Raw genomic sequence first — 19,514 nt, 5'->3', positions numbered from 1 at the left:
CACACCAACACAGTTCAAAAGCTAATGAGAAACATGGAAGAAAAAAAAAATCATGGAATTTGAAAATGGCAATTCCCAGGCCTGGGAACTTTAAATTGAAAAAGACAGAAAACCAAAACCTTTTCTTTTTTTTCTTTTTTTTTTTCCAAGTCATGGAAATATTCTCCCCACCTGAATATTACAAAACACTAAGAGTATGTAGTTCATTCCTCCAGGTTACTAATGAGCTTCAGTACATTTCCATAGTAAATCAAATCCAGTGACCACGGAAATAAAGAGGTATGCACACCAGAAACAGTGGATATACACTGAGGTCAAAAAAATAAAATAAATCTAAAAGCCTGCTATTATGCCCTGAATGTCCCTTCATGAGAAATATTATTGTTGATTGATTAATCACTGTGCTGATCAGTGTATTTGAAAATCCCAAGAATCCAGGAAAATAAAATAAAATGACATTTTGCAAATTACACAAAAAAAATCTGACACTGCGGACACACATCGAGTCTAAACCACGATGATCTTCGTTTATATCGAAAGTGAAAGTAGTTCAGGAGGCGGATCGGAGCTGCGGTATCAGCAGTTTAACCGGGCTGTCTGTGTCTGGGCAGACCATGTTGACTGTGTCGAGGGTCAGGGTTATTTCGTGACAGTTAGCGGACTTGTAAAAAGCCAACCAGCCACCAACACCGGGATCGCCACCACCGAGGTGGGCTAGCCGACGATACTGGACGTGAGTAAACACGCACCTTCATCAGTTTGCTTCGATCTCTGGCTCACTACCGCCAGATGTGACATGGAATATCTCGTGCAAATCAAGCTGAAAACAGTGGAGTGGTTGTCATGTGTAACATAATGTTGTCCCTGTTGATGCAAGACCTGCAATCACTGAAGTGAAACCAGCACCGTCTTCTTCGAGCGACAAGCCTGCATGCTTGACCGTCATTAGTGTTGCCGCTGGTAGCAGTAGGGTAGACCAGGACCAGGTGAACCGTGTGTTTGATGACGTGCCCCAAGAGAACTTTGTAGACATGTCAAACATCTTGAGTTGTCCAAAGGGAAGGACAACAAAAAAAAAAAGAAGAGGAGGAAAAACGTGAGAAAGAAAGAGGTAAAGTAATGAAAGGAAGCATCAGTGGTACTGCATCAGTAATTCAGCATCGTGACTGCTAAGTTGATAACTTGTCTCTTAGAGATTAGCCTCCACATGGTGTGCTAATCAGTAAATACCCAGTTTTACATTTCTGTAGCAGGGCGGCCTGGAGGCGTCTTAACTGTTATGGGTCATTTGTAGAGTTTCGTAGGTGACTACATTGGCTTCACCTACGCTTTTGTGATGCGTTGTATTTACGTCTGACTAGCTAGCATGTTTCCTGCTTTTGATAGTCAATCAAAATGCTTTTCTTTTTCACCCCTTAATATATCAGATTTTTAACCCTCGTTGTTTGCTGTGCTACAGTTCAAAGTGTCACGTTAATTGTTTTAAACTTTACATCAGTGTTAAAGTACGTGTTGTTATCATTATTATCATTATGATTATGACTCCATAACTTAACATACCCACATGCCACATTAAACCGCAGTTTACTGGTTCTTTGCATTTGCTGATCAACATGTCACTGAAATGACAATAAAGTTGTATCTCTTTCAGACGTTATTCTGCCTCACTCCTTCTGTCCCTTCCACCTCAGAGGAGCGCAGGCATTCGGCAGCCTCAAGCAGTCGCTCGATGTCTTCTTGTACAAAGGTGTTTTCTAAAGCTCTTGTATGTCATATTATTTCATTTTTGTACATATTTATTGCTTCGTGTTAATGTAGCTTCTGTATACAGTTATTGAGCGCAAATTGTGTGGCTATTTAAATTTGACATTTGATGTTGATTGTTGTATTTCTAGTTTATTATTATTATTATTATTATTATTAATCACTTATTTACAGGGTTTCTATTCTGTGGTAAGGCTATTTATATTGTATTTCAGATTTTTTGTATTTATTTGTAATTTGTTAAGCATGTAAATTGGGTTACGTGTCATAAATTAAAGACAATGGTAAAACCAAGGCTATTTGATTTCTTTTGTAAGTGTCTTGAAATCGCCGATGGAGGCGGGTGCCATATAGAAACTTGCCTAGGGCGCCACATTGGATAGGGCTGGCTCTGCCCTGTAGCCATATGCTACATTCCTATCTGTTCTCCTGCAGGGATTAAGGCGTATTATTTTGAGTAACAAAATTATTTTAACTTTTTTTAAAAACTATTCTTACCGTTTTAAAATTCATTCAGGTCAGTGCAGACATGGGTTGCGGGGGAGCACGTGAGAGGTGAATTGCTCTTTGAAAACATAATTTACGCTATAGCAGAGGAACATGTCTCCATGTTGCTGGACTGTATGTTTGCCAATAATAGCAACATGCATGTTGGAGATACTTAAGAAACACTGCCAGTCGTACAGAGTTTATTCTCCTTGGTAGGGATACTTCAAATAGGCTGGTATTTTAAGGAAGTTTGGGTCAAATTCAAAGCGTGCAGGATGTACACTGTGCAGTCTCAGTCTCTGCTCAGTTGTTGTCATTAAGTAATCATTCACACGTCTCTATTCACACAGGTTTTAGACAAACACCAGAGGCCATTAGCACTGTGTTATCTACTTATTCGACAACATTAGGGAAGGTTAAAACTATGTTCAGTGTTCAGACATGTTGGTGTGTGAACAGGATTCACGTTCGTTCTATGGAGGGAGGAATGAGTCAACCGCACAGCAGATTTTGTCACTAAGTATCATCTCCACACACAGCGGCAGTCTTGACAAAGGAGCCTTGACGACAAAAGAACTTCTGTTTCTCACCAGATTCTTCAACCCTTCACGGAGTATAGAAAATGGATGGATGGATGGACAAGGCACTTTTTTCCCTTCTTGATCAGTTTTCTGGGAGGAAAATGAAAAGGTCTCATGCAGCTAGAAATAACAGGGCCGTGTGATTCAGGGGTAGCATGGGCTCCTCTCTTCATAGGTGATTCTTTGATAGGCTCTTAAAACCTTCTGACAACACTTTTGGTAAACATTTATTTAGTGATCAGTGAGTCAATCAGGACTCATTTCACAGGCGTTGCAACATCTGGCATCCTTCTGTTCAATGAGTCAGTGTTTCTACACCCTTCCTTTTCACTTGTGTTTGCGTTTGTCAAGGAAAGATCTGCTGAAGATGACAGTGGGGCACAAACATGCCCCTTAAGCAATGAAACTATATTTCTCAAACTATGAACGAATGATATATTATATATGTACGAATATGTTGTAAAATAATTGTAAAATATATGGTAAAATACACATAATGATAATATAGTTCAATGATACATTGACAGGGCGGCACGGTGGTGCAGTGGTCAGCACTGTCCTCTCACAACAAGAAAGTTCTCCCAAAAAAGTTAAAACAAAAAAAGAATTTCTGATCACAAAAAGGGAGTTTTGTTTTGTTTTGACTGCACTTGAAGCCCAACAGCCTTCATCTGTCACTGAGGTTGAATGCTGCTTGACCCAAACACTTTCACTTTTGGTGAGGGGGAGGTCAGAGTCATTAGCTCCAGACATGAAAAGGATATAAGCGCTTTTTATGTCAGCTCAGGGGAAGCAGTTGAAACAACAGGCATTCTTCCTCCTCTTCCTTGTTTCACAGAACGAGGGGATTTTTTAAAAATTTAATGTGCAAGAAGGCAAAGCAAACAGTGATAACACACAAAACACACAGTGGACAGTTCAAAACACACAAGTGTTGTGTGTGTGTGTTGTGTGATCCTGTGTGTGTGTGTGTGTGTGTGTGTGTGTGTGTGTGTGTGTGTATGTGTGTTGTATAGGAGTGTAAGTGGTAATAATCACATTCATGCAATGCTAAATATAGTGATGATATTAGTAATATAATAGCAACATTGTGTAGTTTATAATATGTACTGATAATTATAACTATAATAATTATAATTATGATTCAAAAATGATTTGTCTCTCGCCCAGTGTCAGCTGGGATAGGCTCCAGCCCCCCACCCAGCGGCCCTTAACGGATAAGCAGCATAGATGGATGATTGGACCATTTAATATCTATTTTGTCTGTACATTGTTGAAGTAACATGTTGCAATATATCGACGAATACCGCAATTATTGCCATGTTCATATATTGAATAAATAAATGTTTTTAGAAAATAAACTGTGTAATATATGATCATATATTGAAATATATGACATATTATATATGGGATTTTATATGAAATCTTATATTAGAAATCCTGAATATATGATAACATTCTGTGATACAATATAGTTTATATATTCGATAATATAATTGATGAATGGAGAAATATTGATTGATATAAAACCATATATCCAATTACTTATCATATTATATGTGGTATACACAAAATTATACATGGGAAGATGCATGGTAAACATAAGATATAATGTATTATATTGTACTTGTTAATATGTCCTTATTTGTGAGTACAGTGGTGTTAGGGATGTGCCAGAATAGCTGAATAATCAAATGAGGTCTATATGAAACCAATTATTTTCTTAACATATTCGATTTTTTTTATGCAATCCAAGACATGGCAACAAACGTATAAATTGACAAAAAAATATAATAAATTAATAACTGTCCTACAGTGAAACAAAAGCCACATCAGTGTGATAGAAACAGAACAATCTTTGAGTTCAGTGCAAGAAAAAAAAAATCCTTGTAAAAAAAAAACAGGATAACAGTCCCACAGCGCTGCATGGATCCCACATGATCACTTGTCAAGGCTCGCTCTGATTGGCCAGCCTTAGCCAGTCTGTCCTTTGACTTTCTCTTCTTCTGGTGTCTTAACTCCCAGATCCTTTTGTTTATGGCTGTGAGTATGTCTGGAATCTTCGCTCCAGGGGTTGCTGAACAACTGCATCTGGAAAACATTATAAAAGAAGCAAGATAGACACAACGTTAGCCTCTCATGGGTGCTAAAAAAAAAAAACATGAAGTGGATCCAAATATCCATCCATTTTCTATATCTGTTAAGGGTTCTGGGGTGGGGGCGGAGCCTATCCCAGCTGACATTGGGCAAGAGGCGGGTTCAACCTGAACGGATGGCCAGTCCATCGCAGGGCCATCAGGAGCAATTAGGGGCTCAGTATCTTGCTCAAGGATACTAGGACATGGTCATGGAAGTGAGGCTCGAACCAGCGACCCTTCGGTTGCTAGACGGCCGCTCTACCTCAGGGTGAAAGTGAATTGCAATGTGTGGGTGCTGTGATTTTAAAGCTTCTACAAGGGATACATTTTAATGTTGATCAAATATTTGAAGTAACTAAATAGAGAAATCACTCTTTATCTAAAAAAAAAAAACAGTGTTCATCAGTTTATTCGTTCGTCTGTGTCATTATCAGCAGTATACATTTCAGCCCTAAAACGTTGGTTATATATTCAACACTGTCTTGTGGAGGGAAGTTAATAAAAATACAAATTACTGTATAATTCTTCTCAAGGGGACATTGTGTGTGTTGCCTCTGTCCTCACATCTCATCCTTGCCTCCTTCCTTGGGGGTGGGGGGGGGGGGAGAGGTTAGCATAAAGGAAAAGACATAAGGAAAGAAAGCAAGGAATAAAAAGTATTGGAATCCATTCATGGTCAGAATGTAATAATGTAACCCAATGGGCGATTAGACCCCAAAAATGTTCAATATTGACACTTATCACAGGATGTGAGTGGACATGAACATGTGAAAATGCCTGTGGTGCAGCAGGCCTTTTCCCCACTTCCAAATAGCATTTGCCTATGGATTAGATCACCACTGCAGCCAAGTTGCAGTGAGGCGCAGTACTAAATAGTTCTGTTTTATATGTCACACCCCAAATAGAACTAAAACTTACTCTCTACCCTGTAAAACTGATATGCAAGTATGTTGATCCACAAAAAAGAAACTGACAACCACCCGTCAGCTCTTGACACACGGGGAGTCTTCCTGAGTGAAGTTCTAAGCTTCTTGGGGTCCAGAGGCTGGCGTCTCTCAGCACATGGATCAATGTTGTTGACCCCTCGTGTCAGGTTGGACTTCAGTAGGACATCAATGCTTAACAGGCCTAGCAGGAGAGTAGGGGCCACCCCTTTCGCTGTGGGTCTCCCAACAATGGGCAGACACTCCGGTGGAGTCATCGTCCCCTAGTTGCACCTTATTAATAGAAAAACAGAAAGAAAATCACAGCGAGTACCAAATGCTGTATGTTTTTTAGTTTATCATTAGAAAAATGCACTTAGGGTTGGAGAGTTGAGGAGGTGGTTGAGTGAGGATCAGTGGCCTCATATTGGCTTTCAGCTTGAGCTCTGTGTGGACTTCTCCGAAACGAAGGTCTTCACAGTGCACCGCTAACATTTACCACAACAGGACTCCAATTAGGTTGTGAATACATTACGTGTAAAAAAATAAAAAATAAATATCAGTGTCAACAAAATGCACCTCTGCTCATTTTATTAATTACTTTACAGCAGTATGCACTTATATCTTAATTATTATATGTAAAAAAACTGTTGGAAAGGGGGCTCTGAGGACATCATGGAAGCATAAATTAGCTTCCATGTAGCTTGAACCACAGCGAGCCATGCAATAATGTAATGCAGTTTTTGTTTGCACTGCAGTGTATTTTACAATATATGAATCAATACATCCTGCGACGGACTGGCGACCCGTCCAGGGTGAACCCCGCCTCTCGCTCTATGTCAGCTGGGATAGGCTCACCCCCCCCCCCCCCCCCCACGACCCTTAATGGATAAGCAGTATAGACGATAAAATAGATGGCTGGATGGATGGATGGATGGATGGATGAATCAATGCATGGAAATAGATGGTCCATCCATATATTTCTGTATGTTGTAAAATATAAGGGCAATTTTACCAAATATTGAGAGATATTATGTTATATATTACAATAAAAATTCTAGTATGTTGCAATACATTTTCATTTCGTAAGGAGCTGCTCAGTGAGGACGTAGTTTCTGACTACATGAGTTGGTATGTTGACAGTTTTCATTGTATTATTGGTGTTTCAACACCTAATTGATTTAACATTCCAACTTGCTGCATTGTCAAGTACTCTTGTGAAATCAAGGGATGGGACCATTTTTGTTTTTGTCAACCAGAGCAGATGAATGATTTTTTTTTTAAGTGCAACTGTCAGGAAAAGATGTCAGCATTGATAGAAGACTTCATCATCCCTGCTGGAAGTGGTTGATTACCATCTCGACTGCAGGGGCACGATTTCCATCTTGTGCACGAAAGATGCTGGTATCGTGGTCTTCCTTATCATTCTTATTTTTTAAGACCACTCATTTCAGACATGAATGTGTGAACTTGATACTCGACCAGATGTTTTGATCACAGCATCATTGTCAAGACCTTTGAAGTTACTTTTGAATTCCCAGGCATGTCCCTGCACTTCTGTGTTACCATACTGACCATGTAACTCCACTTTAAGGTTTTTATTTTTGTGTAGCTGAAGGAGACGCGTCCTAAGACACAAGAGCAGTTGTGAGGGATTTGAATCGAGAAGCTTAATCACTTTCGAAACATCTGGTTGCCATGTCAACAGTCCTTGTGGGGTGCAAAGTTGGAAAATGGCTTACGATTTAAAAAGAAGCCTTTATTGTGTTTTTAAACTGTTAAGTGCGTGTATACTGTGTGTAAATCTACTCATATTTCCTTTCTTTCAACTCTGAGCAAACTAGTCAGGTTGCTTTATGGACCGCAAACATTGAGCCTTTGACCAAATGTCTGCTGGCCCCACCTTGTTTCTTTGTTCCTTGTTGAGTCTTAGTCATTACACTTAGTTGTCTGGTCCTGAGATTGGTTTGAAGTGATCCGGCGCCACCGCTTGCTGCTTCTGACCAGTGCGCCCCGCTCAACGCCCTACACTGCATAGACACTCAGGCGCTCCGCTGCTTTCAGGAGCATCACAAGGTGCCTCCAGCTCGGACCCCATACTGCTCTACTCTCGCTCATCTCATCCAGAGATGTTTTTTTTTAATTAACGTTGTCATGTGTTAAATTGAGATTAACTGATATTTGTCATCTTTCAGGCTCCTGCAGTACCCAGGGTGAATGGGTTTATTTAAAGGCTCACTACTCAAACATTCTTAAAACTCGACTTAAAAATACAAATCAAAGTTCCGCTCTTAGCACTTAATTTCAAACATCTCTAGCTGAAGCACGTAATGTGTTTTACTGCATCAGTACGCTTCAGAGACGAATAAAACTGACACTACACTACAGACAACACACACATAGGATATCAAGGAAAACACACTACGAAAACAACTTGGAAATTACCCTTGCAGCATTTCGGCTCTCTGATCATCCCTCAGGCCAGACGCTGGGTTTTCACCTCGTCCTGTTCCGTAAAGTAAGAGTCAAAGTTTATAGTTTTAAGTACATTTGGCTCCAAATCAATTCCAGCGATATGAAAATAAAGGCTGACTTGTTCTTTCTATTTTAATACGGATGTTAAACACAGGGTAAAGTACAAAATACACGGAGGAACTTGCAAAACAGGTTTCTGAGGTGCATTTGTTGATCGGAGTCTACAGAGAAAGAAAAATAAAGAAACAGCGAACATGTTTGCAGAAGAAATCTCAAGACTGTTTTCCTTTTTATGTGCCAAAATGGATAAATGCGTCCTTTTTGTATTATTTATTTATTTGTAGCATTGTAGGTGTTGTGCAACATTGTGGTCTAAAATCACATTAACAATCAACGAATGTAACTGTAGTGTGTGTTGATCAGAACATTTTCTCAATGTGGCAGCGTTACCTGGTCGTTTTCTTTCAAGTCAGCATCAGCAATCCTTTGTTGTTTTCAAGGTTGTTCTGTGAATTAGATATTCATAAAACCGGCTAAATTGCTGATTCACTTTTTTCAATTTTTGCTCACTTCCCTTTTCCCTGGGTTTCTTTTATTGTTAAAATGGCCTCCTCATTCTCTGGACAAAGATGCAACATGTACTGATATCAGGGCTGCAGATTTAATTCATTGGAATTTAACGATACACTAATGCTTTCTTGTTATTAGACTCTTTGCAAAGTGGTTGACTGGTTTTTCTGGAAAATTTTATCAACATGTTTCCCAGAACCCATCTGTTTTTAAGATGTGTAAACAAAAAGTTATCCAACAGGCTGTTGATATTTGTCATCTGAATTATACCCTAATTCAGAGTGGCAGGAGAGGAATGAAGTCTTTGCTCTGCTTGTAATGTTCTAAATACGAGCTCAGGCGCTTCTGTCTCGCATGGATTGATCATGGAGGATCTCGTCAGGATTTCAGCATGTGGTCGTGCGATAAACAATGATATTTGACAACCGTGGCAAAAGCAGGTGTGCTCTCGTGGTCTGTATTTTATTTTATTACGAAAGCGGTTTCATTGTAGGCGGCCCGCCTCTTATGTGACACGCCCGGAAATGTTGCTTAGCTCCCTCTGGGGGGGAATCTCCCTGAGACCCATGAGATCCTACGTTGTTTTGATATAAAAACCGAAAAGCTGACTGGATCAATATGTTGACCGTCATCCTTTTGATGCGGTTCTTCACGCTGCAGCTATTCATGCAGAATGGAGCTCCTTTGGAGGCCTGATGCACTGTCAGGTCTTAAATTTGAACAATTCCCCAAAGCAGCTTGTGATTCATGTAGTTTTCATCTCACTAATTTACTACAGAAATTAGTTAATTCTGTGGTATTAAGATAGATCGCTTTTATGAGACACAAAACCCCAAAATGTTGCCATCCACCATCTTGACCCCCACCCACACACCCAGCAACAACAACAACAACAAAAAAAAGTTCAGTTCTCGGCGCGTTCTCTCCCCTCCCTCTACTCATGGTTGATGTCCGTCACAAAGCTCACGGTCTGTTAGACAGACACGGATTATTAGACCTCTCTGTTACTCAGACTTTCAACAAACTTGAGGTCATTGTCATGCACTGCTGCAAGACAAGTTGCACACATTTATCAGGTTGGCTGCTTCGATTAAGCAGGTTTTGCTATGAAGTCCAAACTGTTTATATTCGTACACCCAATCACACAGGTAAGACCCGTGATGTCAAGTCAAGTCAAGTCAGTTTTATTTGTATAGCGCCAAATCACAACAAAAGTTCTCTCATGACACTTTCCAAGTAGAGCAGGTCTAGAACCACGCTCCTTCAATGAATTTACACCCAACAATTCTCCATCAGCAGCACATCCTGCAACAGTGGCAACGAAAACCTTCCTTTTAACAGGCAGGAACGTCGAGCAGACCCAGGCTCAATGGGGACGGCCTTCTGCTTTGACCGGTTGGGGGGAAAGAGAGCAGGAGAGCGGGGCAGAGACAAAGACAGATAATGGAGGAAGACATTTATGCAGAAGGAAAGAGTGGGACAGAGATAAAGAGAGAGAGAAAAGGAAGAGACTGATGGACAGATGGGGACGTGAGCAGGTGGAACTACGGGTGGCAGCTTGAGCCTCTTCAGGTCTGCAGCCTCCTCCAGCACCACCCAGGATCTGGGATGAGGGGAGCCCGAAGGCTCCGGAGAAGAGGAGTAATGGACCATGGCTCTGGCCACCCGTTTAACTGCTACGTTTACTCACATGTTCAGGCAGAGAAAAAGATCCCTTTATTTGTGTTTGTGACATTCTGAATCGTCCACACGTAAAGAATTGTTTATGCTGTCATTTCAGGGAAATGATCATGGACCCCAATTTTATCCTCTTCTGGCTTGTAACTGGTGTCTTTGTCAGTGCACAGGAAGCAGGTAAGTAGTACTGCAATCTGATCGTGTTACCAGCTGATCATCTCGGATCTCTTTAATTAATGTAATTCATTCGACAGCTTTTATAGAATTGAAGTGCAAGACAGATAACCAGGGGCGGCATGGTCAACAGTCCATGGTGGAATGTGTCATCAAAACATCAGAAGAGGTACAAGCTCCAGTAATCCGGATTGCTGTTTGGAAGAAGGGTAGCGCGAAATTACTGCTGTTTCAAGATGGGAAATTTACTGATCATGAGCCAAGGCACTCGTTTGCTGAGCCACGGTGGAATCAGACGAACATGAACGTATCCCTGCTCATCACCAACACCGCAGTGGCCGACGGTGGAAATTACTCTTGCTTCGTCATCACAACTAGCGGCGAGAGCAGCAGCTCAGGAAACCTCGCCGTCACAGGTGAGAACTTCTTTTGGTGCGGGTCATCACGTGGAGTCAAAATAAAATCTCCATAAAGCCTCAAAGTTCTTTCTGTTTTGATTGAAAGAATGTTCTTCTTAAGGGGACTTTCCGGCCTTTATAACTGCCAGGTTTCACTTTCACTTTTTTTATGACACCGTTGCAAAGGTCAGTGTCTTGATTATTCTTCTAACTCACAAAATAGTGTGTATCTGTACTATCTAAAAATCCTGGTTGAGAATGTAGAGATGGAGTCCAGGCACCTACAAATTGTAGTTGTCAGTTTCGGGTTTTTGTGTGTGTGTGTGTGTGTGTGTGTGTGTGTGTGTGTGTGTGTGTGTGTGTGTGTGTGTGTGTGTGTGTGTGTGTGTGTAATCCTTTTAACAGACAAAAAACCTGAGCAAGGATTGGAAAGGCTGGACTGTGAGCATGACATACATTTGGTGTATCTTGAGTACGAGTGGAAAAAAAAAAAATCTGGTTTGACTTGGAAAAGTTTCAACTGGTAAAACTAGATGGACCAGAAACAGTTTTCTGACAATCAAATGTTTATTTTGGCGAGGGATTCAACTCCAATGTGATCATTTTCTCTGTACCTTTCTCTCCCCTGCGCTTTTTTGTTTATCCAAAATACTCAATAACATTGCCAGCCCACTTTATGTGTTAGTTCACTTCTATCATCAGTTTTTCTCTCTATTCTGTCTTCGCAGCCAAATACAACAAACCTATTATACACATCAGCCCCAAGAAGTTTGATGGGAACGTCAACTTGTCCTGTTACTCAGACGGTGGCTACCCAGAGGGTCAGCTCCACTGGTTTTACAAAGACACGGTGCAGAGCTCCCAAATGAAGGTGGCGCGGACAGGAAACGATCTGTTTAACCTGTCTAGCGAGCTGAAAGTGCGAGGATCCGACGTGTCCGAGTATTCCTGCTCAGTGTCCAGCGGCAGCAATGACAAAGTTGTGACGCGAGTAGAAGTTCCTGGAGGTAAATGCTGCCGAACACCCGATGACTTTACACTGAAACCTTGATTTGTGAATCAGATTCAGATGTTAACTGTTAAGTGTCCCAATGTGTTTTATGCTACTATTTCCATAATTTTATTTATGCCACACTGCAAAAATAGACAGTGAAATATCATCGCCCAAGTCTGTCGATCAGTTTAGAGCAGTAGTTGTCAGTCTTTATGCCATTAAATCGTTTACATTGATCATAAAAGCATTTAATATTCATTCATAAAATGCAGAGATACAACTAAATGTTATTATTGAGGGGGAATATGATCTAAACTAGTGCCTGGCTAATGACACGAGGCCACTGTGACATCATTCATGGATAAAGTAGCAGTATTCTCTGATCTGTAGATTATTTGAATTCATTTTGATCTTTTGACGAAGATGATTAACAAAGACGACGGGTCCAGGGTGAACCGCGCCTCTCACCCAAAGGTTGCTGGGATCGGCTCCCGACCTCCCGCGACCCTTAACAGGATAAGGGATAGAAAATGGATGGATGGATGATTAACAAAGTTAATCAACCAGTACAAACACAACTCTTTTCTGTGTCTAGTTGCAATAACTTACATCACTATTCCACAGTCAAAGCAGCTTTTTGTTTTTAGGTTAACGCCCCAAGTTAATTCTCAATCTTCAATTTTTGATTTCAACACAGAAAATAAGAAAAAATATCAACCGTGATCATTTAAACAATCTTTAGAGTAGATTTACGAGTTTGCACTATGAAGTTGCTTGTTTGCAGTTGCGGTGCTTGGCAGTGTCGTGTAAACACCACGGATCTCGATCTGAAGTGGAAATAGCTCGCATCTCTCAGGTGTAGATGTGTGACATCGCAGGTTAAGTTGGGAGAGGGAGACGCAATGCAGTGTCATCGAGATGAGATCAGATACTGATAACATCATCATTTTGGTTGAACCTTTACCTGCCAGTTGACGGATTACCTTCCAAGTTTTACACGTCACTTTCTTTTGGACCCTGAGCCCCTCTGCGCTCCCCTACCCACAGTTTGAGAACCACTGCCTTAGAGGATCTTAAACCAGAAACCATCTTTTGTTAGATGTTTTTTTAATGCTGTGGATGTTTGTACTCATTCAAAAATGAAAGAGAAAGTCTGGAGTAGCATTTCATTCACACAGGACAAGTCTTGTAAACAGTGAACCACAAAATAACAAAGCTCCTGAACGATACATTCCAGTGGGGATGTTGATGCCGCAGTCATCAAGATGCAACTTTTGTCTAATCTGACCAGAAATCTTTAAATCAAAACTTCTCACAAAGAAAAGAAAATATGCATGCTTATCCGGGCCTGCACAGACTGTATTCATCCTCTCTCTTTGAAGAACTTAACAAAATTTTTCACTCACCACTTCACAGCCTCACCTGATTTGTCGTTAAGTCACCCTCCAGTCTTCAGGTCGGAGCACCGGTGCAGCGGTCGTGTGCTGCCCCCTTTGCTATCTGCTTCATTTCCAAGGGGAAATTGTTTGTTTATTTGGAGTGCACACATGCCTCCAGCTGCAAGGGGAATTTAAATTCCCCGCTCATCTCAGTAAACATGTTTCCTATTTTTTTTCCCATGACATCATATATTGGAGTAGAAAATTAAATCCTTTTGATTTTGATTCCTTTAGGGGTGGAACCAGTTACACAGACCAAAAAGGATTTAGCCTCTAAGATAGTCGCTGCTGTGGTGGTCATTGGATCGCTGGTCGTAGGACTGCTGATCTTGCTGATCTACAAGAGGCGGTCTCGATGTGAGTACCCCCCCCCATAATCATGAACAAACACTGATTATGAGTGTGCTTTTACAACACACACACACACACACACACACACACACACACACACACACACACACACACACACACACACACACACACAACTGATCCAAAATCTTACAAAAGAAAACATCTAAGCACTAGAAGTTTGTACCTGTGATGACACAGCACTCAATGCGTTTGCAGCAAGTTGGTTTGGATAATAATGACGTGACACTGAGGAAATTGGCACACACACATTAGAACCTGCAGCACAATCCACTCCTGTTGATTAAGGAGTGTCACCACTTCATACTTTCCATACTGGCCCGCTGATTAAAATGATAAAATCAAAACAGTTCCCAGAACGCACTTTATCAAATCCCTCACAGATCAGGCAGTACAGGTCGACACCTGTCATCCACGGTGAGTTTTCACGGATGCATTCACTGTAATTGTCTCCACAGAGGCCCCTTTAGCGTACGTCCATCCTGGAAACACTCTTGAAGCTGTTTCTGCTCTTTTCTAACTCAACATCAGCAGCTAGTAGTCCCCATGTTCTTCGAGTTTTTCTGTCGACCTTCTGCTGACCTGCTGTCGTATTCATTAGTGGTCTTATGTGATTTATACTATCTCAAATAGAGCTCAGAGAAAGTAGTTCCTCTGGGGGGAAAATGATTGACTACAGAAAGGAGTTTTTCTCAATTGCTTGGTGCCGGGTTTGCTCTGAATCATATACTGGGAACTACATGGCACATTTTTCCTGGGCGAGGTTTGGTTACAGCAGTAACTGCAGTATTTGAATCCCAATCAAAAACCAAACTTACCCACTTTTTCATATTTGTTTCAGGTGGCCACGTGTTCATCCAAGCAAGGGTGTCAGGTAAAAGACTTTTTTTCTAAACTGTAAAGCTTTTCTGCAGATTTAAAAAAAAATTGTATTCAGGTTTTAATTATAAATATTTTCCATGTGACTATAAAGATGCAGAGGAACCAGAGGACGACATGGTACCTGAACCATAATCCTTTGAGTCAACACCTGAAAAGATAGGTTTCATCCACAAGCCATTCCAAGCGCAGGAGACTCTACCTGTCATAATCATGTGACAGGAAGTCAGTCAGGAACATTTCCTTGTCAGTGAAATTTGTTGTGGTTCTTTTATAACAGCACTTATGTGCCTTGTATCACTGTGACTATTCAGATGAACTGTGAACTCTTGAAAAATTGTCTACGTCCGAAAACAAAAGACTAAGCAATAACAGACAGCTCTGTATCATCTATTGAACCACCATGGGGCATCTCTGGCTCTACCGAGGCCTGGAGGAAACGTTTAAGATGCTGAAATGGATATGACTTTACACCCACGCAGCCACTGTAGCTTCTCACTTCCTTTTCTGTTTTGGGGGAAAACCAATTCTCTTGTCAGCTCTTCTGGCGACTGGGCACAATTCCACGTGATGAGAGCCGAGTGTCACAAGTATATTGGTTTAGATCAGGGGTCACCAAAAAAAAAGCGAAAAAGTCGCAAAAAGCAACCGAAGCCTCTCTTAGAGCTACACATTTTCTTATCAAGAAGAAGAAGGCAGAAGTTGTCAAAGAAGCAATGATGATAATTGCTAACACTGTTCTTAAAGATGAGAAAAATGAAAGCGAGCTAATCTCCACCCTCTCCGACGATCCACGAAGGCTAGACGAGTGTCAGCTATGTCTGGTAACTTGGCTGGACCGAGATCTGGCGAAGTGCAGGTGGTTTCACCAGTTTTCTGGAAGGAAAAAAAAACTGACGGCTGTAAGGCTGAAGCACTGCAAGAACACACTCACTGGTTGTCATTCACGTCTAACCTGTTCGTCCTCACGTAAGCAGTCGTTACCTGCTGCTAAGCGGGATTGGCTTTCGCTCCGATGATGACCATCATCGAGACCGCACTCATCTAACAACTTGTTGCCATTCGTCTCTTCGTCTGGTTGCAACTCATCAATGTCCTGGTGCTTAATGAAACACACTATGAAAAATTTTGCATATAAATTTGTGTATTTGCTTCCTCTTTACAATTCATAGTTTTACTTTCACCCAGGTGTTATTGTTCCCAACTAAGAAAATGTTAACCCAAACAAATTTCAAATCCTCTCTGATAACCACAGAAGAAGGCATCCATCCTTCCACGTTTCACTTTATCTTCTTATGTCTCTCATAGCGATTGCGAGATACTTTACACGCGCAAATCTCAAACCAACATCAGCCTGCCTTCCTTTTTTTTCTTTCGTCTTTTGATCAGTGAGGCTTTTGTTAGGTAACTGCTGGCACTGGAATACAAAAGTGTTGCCTGAACTACAACGCACCAGACACCAGGTCAGATTTTTGTTTTTGCTCAACTCTCCGTCTGACAATAGAGAGTGTAGTGCTCGTATTGTTCGGCCATGACGTTTAATTCTAGCCGTCTGGTAACAGAGGTTGATGAACTCGCTCATTAATCTACGACACGTGAAAGTAACAATACAGGATGTCAGTCAGGATCTTTTTGTGGTGGACACTTTAATCCAACATTGACATTAACATAATTTAACAGAAACGCAGCCGTGTTCCAGGTCCAGGTTTTAATGGACCCAACCATCATTCCAACCTGCCCCAGAACCTGGACTCTTTCATTGAATGAACAGTAATACCTGTCCATTGTGTGCCTCTCTTAACAAAATATCACAATTCTACAATTTCATTTGGTCGACGCTTTTGTCCAAAGCAACATAAAACACAAGCAAGAATTAAGAATGGAGGGAAGTCTCAGTAAGAATGACAAAATGCTTCGGTTTGATTGACCACAGGTGTTGCCATCTCGTTGCAGAAGAGGTGCCAATCTTTTTTGGGGTACCCCTGTGTTGATAGTCCATGTGATTCTTATGCATTTCCCTGCCATGACACTCTGAAGATCAACCTGTGAGGTAGGACTTGAACCACAATTGTCAGTTTTCCTGTGTAGCCATGTAGTGTGGGGTTAAGAGATCAGTCGGTATTTTTTTCCTGACCTGGCAACAGTATTTTCTGCACCACCACGCAGGTCTTCTCTTTAAATCTTCAGCATGTTAAGCCAGACCTGAGTGAAACATGTCCCGAACAAACCTCTTGTGTTACCAGACTAATTTAATTAACTGTCAAACAAAACTTCTTGTTCCCTTAAACAGTTTCTCTGGTTTCCTTCCTGGTTTCCTCTTTCACAACCTGAAGCAGCTGGCAGGTTAAATGTTTTAATTTCCTCTTTCCAGTCAGAATAACAGTTCAAGGAAAATTACGTCAATAAATCAGATCAAATCCTTGTTTTATATTAGATTGTTGCGTAAATGCCATCTCTACAAACATGACTTTAGTCACACCCTTCTGCACAATTGTGATCAGATATAACCATTCAGTTTGAATTATAGGTGGTGCAGTGGTAAGCACTCCCAACTCACAGTAGGAAGATTCTTGGTTTGAATCTGCTGGCGTATTGGGGGGCTTCCTGTGTGAAATTTGCATGTCTTCCCTGTGTCAATGTCAGATCTCTCCACGCACTAAAAACATGATACATGTCTACATGTGAGACATGACCCACCCTCACATGTTCTATACATTATCCTTCTTTGAAAGTCAGTTGCTTTTCTCAGATTTACTGTATTTCTTGGAAGAGCTGTCATATAATCATTGAATTCTACTGACAGTGACATTTTGAATTGTAAATGATCACAATCAAGATGAGACTAGGTTGGATTATTGCTCCATTTGAGCTGTAAATGATTTGAATCTTTTTTTTTTATTATTTCATCATGGAATTTCGATAAAATTAGTTTCTAACACTGAAATAACGCACTTACGGTTGATTGAATTGCTTTGGATCAGCTCAGGTGTACACACATCAGATTATGACGGGTCATTAAACCTGCTGTCAGTGGCGTCTGATTAATTCACTACACAGTCACGTTGTGTTGATCACTGAGTTTTAAGATAAGCGGATACAGCTTTATTTTTGGCCTTTTATTTTTAATTTTGCCCATCACAAATGATTTTGTAATTTTTTTTGTATATAATTTCATGTAATTGTGTGGGTTTTTTTTTCCCAAAATGCAGATGATGATTGATTCTATTTGAATTGGCCGTGCTATTGTGATGAAAATAAACTGTCAATGAAGATGATCACTCGTGTTTGTGCGTAAGCCGAAATAAAACCATGTAAAGAACGTGGCCGCGGGCTCATGCTCTGGTTTTGTCAAGAATTCTCATTAATTGAATCTTGATTTACACTTGAGTGGCCGTCTAGCAACCGAAGGGTCACTGGTTCGATCCTCACTTCCACCTTTGACCATGTCGAGGTGTCCTTGAGCAAGATACTGAACCCCTGCTTCTGGTGGCACTGCAACAGACTGGGGACCAGTCCAGGGTGAACCCCTTAATGGATAAGCAATATAGAAAATGGATGGATGGAGTATTTATGTCAGGACATGATGAAAATGGAGTCTCTTCAGTCTCTTTCATCCTCTCTGATTCTCATCAGCCCATCACACATCTGAATAAGAATATTTAAAATATTTGTCTTACATTACTGGACACTGCAGAAGTTTAACACTTTCATATCTGAGTGTTGAATTTTGCCCTCGTGGTCTTCATGCTATTTTATTTGTGCATCATGTAACTTTTAAATTACTTTTAATGATGAGAAGAGGTTAAATATGACTTGATAACAGTGTTCATGGCTGCCATGACAGATTTAAGACATGACGTCACTGATACCGGTGAAGGTGTAGCAATTCTGCCATCTGCTGGATAAAAATCACAGTAGCTAAAATAAAAAAGCAACAAGTTTTTAGAAACAAAAGCATTGAAATTTATGTTCTGTATAAAAGAAACAAAAGCGGGTATGAGATCCCAAGTAGGACCAAAGCAAAGCATCTGAATGAGCATCCTGGTGTTTGCTGCCAGACAACCAGACAGTGGTGAACAGTGAGGCCCTGAACCACAGGTTGACTCTTCCAGGTAGAAGAACATTGTCTGTTATAGTCCACGTTTTATTTATCCAACTGTTTAACTCCAATCAGTGTGTTTGTGTACAACTGAGAATATGAAAAAATGATATGGATTTTGATGTGTTAGATAATTTAGAAACTGGCATTACCTCATAGCTCTTTTGTTAGCCGTCAGTCACCATTGGCTTCAAGCTAAGTATACGTGTCCGGCACTTTCTGCATTCTGGAGTCACAAAGAAGTGATGCAGGAGGGGGAAACAAACACCTTTGTGAGTTCAAGACAGCAATTTTTAAATGAATGCAGGTAAAATATTTATTTTGAGGCCAAGTATCATGAGACATGAGAAGTAAACAAACGCGACCTAATAGAGATGTTTGATTAAAATAAAAGGACAAAAGTAGTACAGAAAAAATATGCACAAGACAATTATTAAAGTACATGCATACAGTACATGGTTTGCAAAATTTTCCATCCATCCATCCATCCATCCATTTTCTTCTGCTTACCCTGTTAAGGGTCGTGGGGGGGGGGGGGGGGGGGG

The 19,514-nt window shown here is 40.7% G+C and overlaps 1 protein-coding gene and 1 long non-coding RNA gene across 2 annotated transcripts; one reads left to right on the top strand and one right to left on the bottom strand.

Moving 5' to 3' along the window:
• The first annotated feature begins 576 nt into the window (after window positions 1–576).
• On the top strand, window positions 577–18,145 carry LOC147257369 (butyrophilin subfamily 2 member A2). Its single transcript, XM_086211264.1, has 7 exons — window positions 577–733; window positions 10,721–10,794; window positions 10,872–11,207; window positions 11,918–12,196; window positions 13,857–13,979; window positions 14,833–14,865; window positions 14,965–18,145. The coding sequence occupies exons 2-7, from the start codon at window positions 10,725–10,727 to the stop codon at window positions 15,003–15,005; spliced, it is 882 nt and encodes a 293-aa protein (XP_086067390.1). The 5' UTR covers window positions 577–733; window positions 10,721–10,724; the 3' UTR covers window positions 15,006–18,145.
• On the bottom strand, window positions 4,282–8,580 carry LOC147257370 (uncharacterized). Its single transcript, XR_015117475.1, has 3 exons — window positions 8,341–8,580; window positions 5,953–6,189; window positions 4,282–4,925 (listed from the first exon to the last, which is right to left on the bottom strand). It is a non-coding gene; the product is annotated as an uncharacterized LOC147257370 (long non-coding RNA).
• Window positions 18,146–19,514: the final 1,369 nt, after the last annotated feature.

The sequence above is a fragment of the Aulostomus chinensis genome, chromosome 8 (assembly GCF_037954235.1).
Source record: "Aulostomus chinensis isolate RoL2024-O1b breed Wild chromosome 8, RoL_Achi_v1.0, whole genome shotgun sequence".
Taxonomy (NCBI): domain Eukaryota; kingdom Metazoa; phylum Chordata; class Actinopteri; order Syngnathiformes; family Aulostomidae; genus Aulostomus; species Aulostomus chinensis.
This window is presented reverse-complemented; position numbering and strand designations above follow the sequence as displayed.

Coding starts and splice junctions, on each gene's coding strand:
- LOC147257369 (XM_086211264.1), top strand. CDS start 10,725: ATGATCATGGACCCCAATTTTATCCTCTTCTGGCTTGTAACTGGTGTC. Junction 12,197..13,856: donor GCGAGTAGAAGTTCCTGGAG/GTAAATGCTGCC, acceptor TGATTCCTTTAG/GGGTGGAACCAGTTACACAG. Junction 13,980..14,832: donor CTACAAGAGGCGGTCTCGAT/GTGAGTACCCCC, acceptor TATTTGTTTCAG/GTGGCCACGTGTTCATCCAA.